The following is a 12181-nucleotide window of genomic DNA, read 5'->3' on the forward strand; positions in this document are numbered from 1 at the left end:
GATCTTGATAAGATTTCAAAGCTGTGCAAAGATCAACAACTTGCTTTAAATGTTTGAAAATGTAAATTGTGCACTCAACAAAATGAAAAAAATGTTGTATCCCATGACTGCAGTGTCAATGAGCCACAGTTGTAATTGATCATCTCATACAAATACCTGGGTGTAAACACTTTGTATGAACTGAAATTGAATTATCATATAAGCTCAACCATAGGCAAAGCAGGTGGCAAAGTTCAGTTTATTGGTAGAATATTAAGGAAATGCAGTCAGTCTGCAAAGGAAATTGCTTACAAATCACTTGGGTGAGCCATCCTAGAATATTGGTCAAGCGTCCTGGACCCATACCAAATAGGACTAACACGGGATAGTAAACAGAAAAGGGCAATTACAGGGTCAGAGGTTTTTTCGACCTGTCAGAGAGATGCAGAAGAAACCAAACTGGCATGCACTTGATGATAGACACAAATTATTCGAAGAAAGCCTTTTTACAGAGTTTTGAAAACCAGATGACTCTAGGAATATACTACAACCCCCCTATGTATTGCTCTCATAGGGACCGTGAAGATAAGATTAGGTTAATTAAGCACTCACAGAGGCATTATTTGGTGCAGATCCCACACACTTGACTAATATTCTAGGATGGGTCACACAAGTGATTTGCAAACAATCTCCTTTGTAGACAGACTGCATTTCCCTAATATTCTACCAATAAACCAAAGTTTGCCATTTGCTTTGCATATGACTGAGCCTATATGATCATTCCATTTGATATCCTGTGCTTCATATGTGAATTGAATGGGAAGAAGGCCTAATAACTGGTACAATGGGTAGTATCCTCTGCCTCATACTTCACAGCTGTTTGCAGAATATGAATGTGGATGTACAAGTGTGCGTGTCTGCTCTTTCATACCCAGAATTTTTATAAACCTAAACTACTGGTACCTGTTTTACAAATTTGTTTTGTTATTAAGCATTTTAACTGGTCAAAAAAATGACTACGTCTGAGAAGACACATTTTACTGATGACATTGCACAGCACTAATGTATGATAGCTGATTTCCATTAGCTGAAATGATATTTCATCTTACCCTTGTGATAGTACACTTCTGGGTTGTTTCATGTTATTAAGTGTTCTGACCCCACTCTGTAACAGTTCTGCACTGTATTTTCACTGATAAAAGTATTATTTTTGTGAATAAGTGGTCCATACAGTATCATGAGCATTATCCATTCAGCATGAAAAATTTAATAAACTGTGGGGATATAAGTTAAAAGCTGCTGTTTCACTCATGGAAAAATCAGTATTAGTCTCCACATAAAATTATCTTTCTGCTGGTGTTATAGATAAAACTATAAACATCCCTACGAAAAATTATATTATGTCCACCAGCGAATGAAGACTGTTTCATCAAATTTTACATTTCTCCAGGTTGAGCAAAAGGTAGAACTGTTTGTCACCATGCAGCATACTATCCATTGTTGAACTGAATTTTTTGAGTGGGTATAATTATAATCATGCCTTTTTCAACTAAAGGTAACTCCCACTTGCTTGAAAAATTATGTCAAGGTGTTACTGATCCCCTGACAGAACTGCTTGTGTCATCTGCCTCTGGAGTTTTGTGAGGACCTCTGTGATGCTCTTGAACTTGTTTATAATGTTGCCATTCTTCATGTGTTCTGTGTTTCCTATGTCAATCCTACCTGATAAGCATCTCAGACTAATGAGCAGTACTCAAGAAATGGTCAAAAAGAGTTCCTCAATCAGTGATTGATTGCTAGCCATGTAACTGAATAAAACTGACATGGGTCTTTCCATCTGTTCATGCATTTTAGACTAATTATTTGTGTACCTGCAGTTCACTATACTGAATAAAACTGGCATGGGTCTTTCCATCTGTTCTTGCATTTTAGACTAATTATTTGTGTACCTGCAGTTCACTATACTTTTCTGGCATTGCAGCTTTCCTATATAGTCCACAACAGCATCATCCATGAATAGCCTCTTGAAGCCTCTGACATTATCCACCAAATAACATATATTTATATAGTGACTAGTTATCATCCTATAACACTTCCTTACAATATGCACAGTCACTTTCACATCCACTGATTGCTCTCTGCTAAGTTTGCCATGTTGTGTTATAACTGCAAGGAAGCACTAAATCCAATCACAAAGCAACTGCTTTGGCATCATTACCTACTTCCTTCTAAATCTCATTGAACAGAGCCAGCTGAGTTTGACAAGACTACAAATTGCAGAAGCCATGTTGGTCCTACAGGTATTTTTGGTCTCTAAGAAGTTATAGTTAGCAAGCACAAAAAGTGTTCCATAAATCTGCAACATATTGATGCCAATGATATAGGCCTATAGTTATTTGTATCTATCTGATCTATTTTCATGAAAAAGGGAATGCTGTGCTACTTTTTCCAACTGCTTGGAATACATTGTTGCAATATCACCCTACGATACTCTGCACCTAGTGAGGATCAATTTCTTTCACTTGATATGTATAGAATCTTAAAGATTTACCTTTATATTCTGCGGTCATTTGTCTCGATTCCACCATTTCAGCACTCATGAAGTGGTTGAAAGGAGAAACCATATTATGTTCTCATGCTGTGAAACATCTCCAGAAAACTGAATTCGGTATGTCATTCTTCTGTCATCTCCCATTTCAGTGTCATTATGAATGAACCCAAAGTGAATGCAGTGAGTGCAATATGGCTACTTACTAGGAGCAGCCAAATACTTGGCAATGTGTATCTTAAACTGCTGGTAGATTCTGTAATTACTCATATTTGAAATTACAATTCTGGTGTGTACATACATAAAAAATAAATACTATTAATCTTTCAGATGGACCACAGTGGACACCATATGACGGATCACAGTGCACACCATATGATGAATCACAGTGCTCACCATATGATGAATCACAGCATGGGAAGTCATGCAGGGCATGTTGGACATGATTCTCCAGTAGTTCCTACCCAGATGGATGTGATGGTACATGATCACAATGTTGATACAAGCCATATACATGCCAGCCATGAACTCCCAGACCATGCTGGTCATGATGCATGTGGCAATATGCATGGGCATTCCATGATGGTGAGTAAATAATATTGTTTAAATTTTCAAATGCAAATTTATTAGATTTATTTCATTAGCCAGATCTCCAGTTTGTCACTTTCCAGTGGCAGTATCATTCACATAAATTATATTTGCTTTTATGTGTGTTCTTTAGTTATTAAAAAGAGTTGAAAATACACTTTATTTTTTTTAAGGATTTTATTGAACGTCGTGAACAGTCCTTTATGGCATATTCATATGGGTTCATCAGAACAATCCATCCACCTGTCCAACCAGACAAACATTATTTGAATGATTTTTGAAGACAGTTTTGTGTATTGTTCTAATTCTTTTCCATTCTCTCACTCTTGGGGTGAGTTTCTCTTGTTGCACCATTAGAAAACTTCTTACAAGCAGAGAATCTCATTAACCCATATTCTTGTACCTCAGCTGCACAATATCTGTTTGATGTGCAGGTTAATATTTACTGTTTTGTGGAATTGGTTATGAATACTGGTGAAATAAACAAATGAACCAAAACATTATGACCACCTACTTAAAAGTGTGTCGGTCCACCTCTGGAATTCAATTCAGCAGTGATTTTGTGTGCCATGGATTCGACAACTACTTGATAGGTTTCCAGAGTTTTGTGACACAAGATGCCTACGCACAGGTCACACACTTCCCAAATTTATGGACAGTTAATTTGTGGACATGGAGCTGGTGCCTCATAGCATCCCAGTTGGGTTTCATTAGATTTAGATAAGCCAAATTTGATGGCCAAGACATCAACTTGAGTTCACTATCATGTTCCTCAAACCACTGCAGCACCATTCTGGCCTTGTGACATGGAAATTTATCCTTCTGGAAGATGCCACCACTGTTGGGGAAATCAAGCATCCCTAATAATGCTCATGTAGTCCACAGCTGTCATGGTGCCTTCAGTTACTACCGCAGGTCCCATGGAAGCCAAGGTTAATGTCCTCCATAATATTATATTGCTCCCACCAGCCTGCATCTGTGGTATACTGCATGTTTCGAGCAGCTGTTCGCCTGGATGATGTACACAACCATCGACCTGGTTTAACAATAAATGGAATTCATCTGACCAGTCGACATAATTCCATTGATACGTGGTCCAATCTCAGTGATCCCATACCCATTGTAATCAAAACTGATGATGTTGGGTCAGCATGGGAGCATGTAGGAGTCCTTTGCTGTGGAACACCATGTCAGCACTTTGCACTGAATGGTGTGTTCCAGAACACTTGTGTCTGTGCCAGCACTATCCTCTGTCGTCAGATCTGCCACATATCACTGCCTGTCCTGCTTTAGAGAGTGGGTAAGCCTCCGATCCCTATGTTTTCTTATGAGGTATGGACGTCCAACTTCTTGTCGCCTACTCATATTTTCAGCATTCTTCAAACAATTTCCATAGATGCTCACAACAGTAGGACATAAACAGCCAACCAGCTTCGCCTTTTTCTAGATGATCGTTCCCAGGCACTGGGCCACAACAAACTGGCTTTTGTCAAAGTCACTTAAGTTGGTGGATTTCTGCATTTGCACCACTAATCATCACTGGAATCATTTCCCATTTATCTCTGCTCTGCTAATATACCACTCATACTATGTCACCTCAGTGCCACCAGGCAGCATACTACAACCTCACGACGGGCAATGGTCATAATGTTTTGGCTCATCAGTGTATATTAGTAGGCACAGATCATAACAACATTAGGAAAAAAGTTGAAGCTGATCAGTTACTTACTTACTATAAAAAAGATAGTTTCAGTATGAACATCTCTTACCAAATGCAACTAAATTTCCTTCAGGAGATGGTGACAGTAGTTTGTATGTGAAGAGTAACAGTGGATGGTCACATTGTACTTTTTGAAGCTGCCTTGAGCATAACAGATACCTGATTTTCCTTGTATCTAGACATGCCCCTGAGTGCTCATTTGGTGAGGATGGGTCCCCAAGCTGTTGCAACACCTGCTTCCTGCTTCCTTTCTTGTGCTGCTATCTTCCATCTCATAATGTCCTTACTTCTCTTACTCTCTAATCCATGGTGACAATCTTTGATGTTCATCTACCTATTTCTCTAGGTTCTACTGTGTTCCATTTACATCTTAAGCCATTTACTTTGCATCAAATTTTTTGGCTGAAGTAATTTTTGGTCCCCTTTCATGTTTGACCTCCATTTTTCTAAATTTTCTCTGACATGTGGACCAATTGAGGAAGGATACCTTAAATAGTGCCAAATGCTTACAATGTAAAAGGTCCTTTGCACACAATGACTACGTAATCTCATAGATATGCTTAAAAGGCAATGTGGTAGCCAGCCTGACATGGTAGGGTCATTGTGTATCTTCTCGGTGCAGCCTCCTGAAAACACAGGCACCACACTTCCGATGCCTGAGCTGCTAGCTTGCCACACATTCCAAGTAATAGGTGTCTGTCATCTTGATGGACCATGACTCCCAGCAATGACCATCATGCCAGATGACCATTGCTGTGGCTGGGTGGGGCTGTGGGGTGAGCCTTTAATTTGAGCAGGTAGCATCAGGGTGGAAATATTGCACACAAAGTGCATCAGACTAAACCGGCATAATGACTGTACTGATCTGGCTGTGTCAACAGATAATTATAGATATTTCAATGTGGATTGTTAAAATTAAACTGCTTTCCCTACCCTGGCTACTCCCATGGGAAAAGGGACAAGCCAGAAGACTGGGAGCAGAATAGTTTATTCAATACCTTGTGTGTACTAGAACAGATAGAAATACTGCTACAGTGACAAAACCATTATTTTTTGTGGCACGAGCTGAATATAAATTTGAAGTAGACACACTGTAAAAAATGCAAAATGGGTCACTAGTGATTAAACCCTCCTGTGCTGCATAATCATGAGCACTTCAGACAGGTGAAAGACTGTTACTCCATGTAAAACTTAGAATTTGGTACAAGGAGTTATCTTTCATACAGGCCTTACACACTGGGCAGATGCTGTGATACAAGCTAACCTAGAATGGAAAGGCATACATTTTGTCTGACATCTACGAAAAGGTCCAAGAGAGAACAAAATAGATACAGGTGCCTTCATATTAGCTTTTGAAGGAAATGTCATCCCTGAAAAGTTGGGTATAGTGTTTAGGTGTGACTTGAAACATTGCATCCCACTGCCCATTGATTATGTTTTGGACATGTCATCTTGCTGCATGGCAGACTCAAAATGCAGAAACTGTGAAAGATCACTTCACAGAGACAATCCCTGCAAACAACTGATTCTTTTTTTTTTTTTTTTTTTTTTTTTTTTTTTTTTTTTTTTTTTTTTTTTTTTTAAGAAAATACAAGAATATAAAATTATGGAACACAGGCATCCTGTCTACATGATGACAAACAATGCAAAAGTGACAGTTTTAACCCTGTATGCCTCAGGTTTTTTCAAAACCAAATCTGCCACCTACTGTAAGAACATCCAACCAGAATGAAAAAATATCTGAAATAGATCTCCACCCTTCTTGATTTGAAATCTTACAGAGCCAATAGTAGCATCCCAGCAGACACAACAGACACAGCAGACACAACAGGAGACACTTCATATCCCTCTGACAGCATGAGAGAGGAAGACCCACTCCACATCATCTTCTTCCTTCCCAAAATATAACAGATAAAAAGTCAAATACTTGTCAGTGGTTAAAAGAGGCAAATATGTTGGACTGAATAACTGTCTAATCATCTTCTCACCTAAAATGGAAGAAGAAGGGAAAACACAAGACAAGAAAAGAACAAAAGAAAGAACTAATTCATTGGTACCTATCAAACTGGAAATCTCCTTGCCAGTAGAAGAATGTACGGACAACCACACAGGAAGGATTGGTAAACTGTGCAGATCAACTTATATCATTACTTTCATCTTCACTTACTACTCTGAGGCCTTTTCAGTGATTTTACAATAGAATTTTACTAGCTACTATCACCCCCTGGAAGAAAGTAGACAGTTAAACACTAACTTTCCCACAGTATGTATAGGAGTACAAGAATAGTGATTTTTAGAAGACCATCTTCCTGCACGTAGAGGATGATATCATGTACATGGCCAAAAATAGAATAAACACGGAATGAGCATTTGGAGGTGTTTGCTCACAAATTAAATCAAACAACTCGAATGAACAAATATCTATAAATGGTGGTGGTGGTGGTGGTGGTTAGTGTTTAACGTCCCGTCGACAACGAGGTCATTAGAGACGGAGCGCAAGCTCGGGTTAGGGAAGGATTGGGAAGGAAATCGGCCGTGCCCTTTCAAAGGAACGATCCCAGCATTTGCCTGAAACGATTTAGGGAAATCACGGAAAACCTAAATCAGGATGGCCGGAGACAGGATTGAACCGTCATCCTCCCTAATGCGAGTCCAGTGTGCTAACCACCTATAAATGGTACACTCAAAGCAGTAGCCATTAGAATACAAGTGAGCATAATGATTACTATCTGTAATATCTAAAGTCCCCCTGACTGATACATTACTTACAGGAAGATGGAAGACCTGTTTGAATGGGTTACCCCACCTTTCATTTACTGGGAAATTTTAATTCCCATAAACACATATGGGGCGCTGAGATAATGACTATTAGAGGGCAACTACTAGAGAGATTATCATCAAAACTTGATGATCTCTGTCTAATAAATTTGGGAGCTCCAACAAATTTTGGCACCGAATATGGCTCCTACTTTGCAAACAGGCTTGACAGTCTGCAGTTCTAACTTCCCACCTATGATCCAGTGGAATATCCATGATGACCTTTGTGATATTTTAGTGGTACCAAATCTACAACACAACAACTGCTTACCATTTGGTCATGTGAAGAGCCAATTGGAATACCTTCACTGCTAAAGTGTAGATCACAATAAATATAGAGAAGAGATTCGTTAAAGTAGTGGAAGACACAACAGAAATGGTCATCCAAGTTACAGACACAGTAATATCACTATTTTCAGTTTGTTCTGTTTGGAAACCTGTTCCATGGTGGTGCAAAGAGATCCCAGATGCCATCAGAGAGCAACAAAGGGCTCTATGATAACATAGATGCCATCTCTCTACTAAAAATTTAATTTTATTCAAAATATCGGGAACAAGGTAGAACGTTGAGAACAATGTGTTTCTTTCGTGGGATTTCATACCCAAACTTCACAAGTGTGGTCCAATTGCAGCAGATTAGTGGGTTTCGGTATACTAATAGACTTCAGGAAATTCTCAACATAGGAGAAATTAACACCAGTTCCTCTGACATTGCTTAACTTTTAGCAAGGTATTATGTATAAATGTTGTCATCTGAGAATTACCATCAAATTTCACTCAACATCACCTTTTAACAGAACGTAATACCATATGTTTTATCTCAACATACCTGGAAACCAACAATGCACACTTTAATGCCTGGGAACTAAATAATCCTTCAAAACAATGTAGAGCTACAGCTCCAGGATCAGATGATATCCATAGTGAAAATCTTCAATATTGTGGTGAAAATAGTAAAAACTCTGTTCTAAAATTTTTAAACAAGATATGGCAAGAGGGAAAATTTCTCTCCCAGTGGAAAGTGAGTATCACAATACCTATACCAAAACCAGGTCGAGGCCCAAAAAATAGAAATACTTACAGGTTGATCAACCTAACAAATAACTAGGATAAACTATCAGAAAGGATGGTTCATCCATGGCTTTATTGTTGTTGTTTGGAATCTAGAAATCTCCTTTCCCAGTCCAGCATGGATTCTGATCTCAAACTACCACTGAACATTTCATATGATTGGGGTATTTTCAATTAGAGATACCTTTGTGCACCACTGATATTTAATCATAATATTTTTTGATTTACACAACACGTACAACGTAATGTGGCAGCGTCACATTTTATCAACTCTGCATGAGTGGTGTTGATAAGGAAAGTTGATCTTGTTTTATACAAATGTTTTTAATCTCTTAGGCCGTTTAGAGTCAGAGTGGGCACAGTCCTTAGTAAACAATATGTACAGAAAAATGGAGTCAACAGGGATTGGTTTTAAGTGCCACACCTTTTGTGATTGCAATAAATGGCGTAGTAGAAATGGTGGGACATATGATCACACCAGAATTATGGGTAGATGACCTTTGTTTATTTATTGTTTCTAATTAATTCTTCTACCAAATTCTGTAACAATTTAAAATTTTTTTCAGTTAAATTTAATCCAAAAGTTTTAGTGGTAATGCTAGTAGATGCGACTTTCACAACAAATGTCATAGTCAATATTTTCAGACTCTGGACCCCACTTACACATCAGTATCTCTCTAAAAAGTATGTTGTTAATAAAAGTATAAAACAGCTAACAAAATTTTTATTCTCTAAACTTTTTTGTGATGGTCATAAAGTGACTCTCCTCACCCCTTCCCCATTCCCCCCTCCCCAACTGACCGTCTGCATTATTGAATATGCATTAGTATTGCTAGGGTTAATTTCTTATGGTCAACTGGCCTTCACTCTTCTAAATTTCACATAAAGTGTGGGCCGTTGGGGAAGGATGCCATAAAAGCAAAGCAGTCATCAATCTGAAGCTTGTTTCAAACATGACTGCACTTTACTAGGCATGGTCCTGTTAGAGGTGGTATGCTGTTGCCTTCCTTTGACCTTTGAACTGACTTACCTAGCCAGTTATAGGAGGACCTACAGTATAACGTGGGTTCTCAATCATGGTGTAACTCAGCATTCTTCTCATGAACAGACATTGCCAGAGGTGAAAGAAGTGATAAACATGTGAGTACTAAAAGGAATCTGCTAAATTTCAATTACATGATAAATCACACAAATCTGAGAGCTGTGAATTCAACTAAATACGTAGGGATTTCAGTTACAAATAACTTCAACTGGAACAGTCACATAGATAATGTTGTGGGGAAAGTGAACCAAAGACTGTGATTTATTGACAGAATGCTTAGAAGATGCAACAGGTCTACTAAAGAACTGCCTATACTACACATGTCAGTCCTCTTCTGGCACATTGCTGTGCGGTGTGGGATTTGCATCTGATAGGATTGAGGAACAGCATTCAAAAAATTCAAAGTAGGGCAGATCATTTTGTATTATTGCAAAATGGGAGAGAGTGCCACAGGTACGATAAGTGAGTTAAAGTGGCAATCAGTAAATAAAGGCGTTTTTCTTTGCAGCGTGATCTTATTGTAAAATTTCAATCACCAACATTCTCCTTCAAATGTGAAAATACTTCGTTGGTGCCCACCTCCATAGGTAGAAATGATCATTACAATAAAATAAGAGAAATCCGAGCTCATACAGAAAGATTTGAGAATTTGTTTTTCCCACATGCTGTTAGAGAGTGAAACAGTTGAGAAATAGCTTCAAGGTGTTTGATGAACCCTCTTCCAGGCATGTAATTTTGAACTACAGAGTAGTCACGTAGATGTAGATGTTGATAAGTGACAGACAGAAATGCTACAATTGACAGGGGATTGAACCCAATGCCATTGAATTTGTAGTCTGACTCTTTACCAAAGAGCCACCTTATGTGGTGCATAATCTATCCACCATGTGCTGTGATCCTCTGCACCTACAATTAGTGTGCATTTATGTTCGCTTTCAAAATCCAATGCAGTAGTCTCTACATTGTGAGGGGAGCTCACAGTTGTAATCCCCACCTCCCTTTCCCCCCCACCAACCACACTGCTGATGCAAGAATTGCTGCTTTCCTATGTGTGCCTAGTAGTAATTAAGTAATTACCTAACCAATTCAGGGCACTGGGACTCTGGGCAAAGGCTGCTAAGCCAGATAGCCTTTGCCATGTTAGGGTGCAATCCGTGTGGAGAGCCTCCAATCAGAGCGAGTGGCATACAGCCAGACAATCTGCAGTGAAACAGGTAAGACTCACCCACACCAGGTTCTGTGATGACATGGTCATCTCCGCAGAAAGAAAACAAGATTTTGGTGGAGACACAATTCCATAGTGTTTCTACCTTTGGCCATGCTTCGGGATGAGGATCAGGTAAGGAGAAGTGGAGGCAGATTGTTCGCCAAATTCTTGGTATGCTCTAGAACTGATGGCGAATCTTTTGCAACAGTGAAGCCACAGTTTTTCATTGGAAATGTTGAGGATATGTTCAGAGAAGTTGCTGCAGAACAGAAAATGAGAAAAGGGTCTCTGTTGATAAAAACTTTGAATGCTAACCAACCGTAGACACTTCAGGCTTGTCACAAGCTTGGTGATACACCAGTTACACCTCTCATCGTAACAAACTCTATGAATTCAAGGTCTCATCTTCCACCTAATATCACAAACAGATGAATTGCACGCTAATGTAGAGTGGTGTGGAGTGAATTTTGTTTATCACATTCAGAGAGGACCTTAAGATAATAGGGTGGACATGAAGCTTTTGTCCTAGACCTCAATGGAAATATTTTACCTGAGAAAATTGGGGTCATGTTTTGGAGATGTGATGTCAAACCCTATATTCCTCATCCTATGAGATGTTTTAGATGCCAGAGGTTTCGACCCACGTCCTCCCTCCTTACTGAAGATGCTACTTGTGGGATGTTCAGAAGGACAGTGTATGAGGGCAGATCCTGTGAACAACTCCCTACATGTGTAAACTGCCAAGAACACCCCCACTCCCCACCTTCCACCACCCTTGTTTGTCATTATGTTCAGTTTTCAAGAAGGGAAAAGAAAATCCAGGAATATAAAACACCTGACTGTCTGTCATATCAAGATGCTAAGAAAAAGTCTGGATGACTCCACCAAGTCACCATTACATCAAACTTTGTAAACACTATCACAAAATCCACATCTAGTGCAATGAGAAAGTTGCAAACACAAACTCCTTGCCCTAGCCACATGTCAGTGCCTGTATTTCAGTCGGGGAAAGGGACATCAGCTGCTTTGACAGCTTCAATGGTAACCACCCCATCGACGCAGCTGGAGATGTCTCGTCCATGCTGTCAACAGTATGTTAAACTCTAATCTTTCTTCCTTCCATCCTTCAGAAAACCAACTGGAAAGCTTTCACCTCCAAAGCTTCTTTCAAAGCTAGTCAAGAAGAGAATATCAAAGGAGTGGTACAAG

General features: G+C 39.1%; 1 protein-coding gene across 4 annotated transcripts in view; it reads left to right on the forward strand.

Moving 5' to 3' along the window:
• LOC124556621 (high affinity copper uptake protein 1-like) overlaps positions 1–12181 on the forward strand; it is a 157561-nt gene that overhangs the window by 132212 nt on the left and 13168 nt on the right. For all 4 annotated transcript variants that reach the window (XM_047130588.1, XM_047130587.1, XM_047130589.1 and 1 more), the window contains one exon: positions 2858–3112. In XM_047130588.1, coding sequence (XP_046986544.1) covers positions 2858–3112 — 255 coding nt within the window. The remainder of the gene's footprint in view (positions 1–2857; positions 3113–12181) is intronic.

This window comes from Schistocerca americana, chromosome X, assembly GCF_021461395.2.
Source record: "Schistocerca americana isolate TAMUIC-IGC-003095 chromosome X, iqSchAmer2.1, whole genome shotgun sequence".
In the NCBI taxonomy this organism is placed as follows: Eukaryota; Metazoa; Arthropoda; class Insecta; order Orthoptera; family Acrididae; genus Schistocerca; species Schistocerca americana.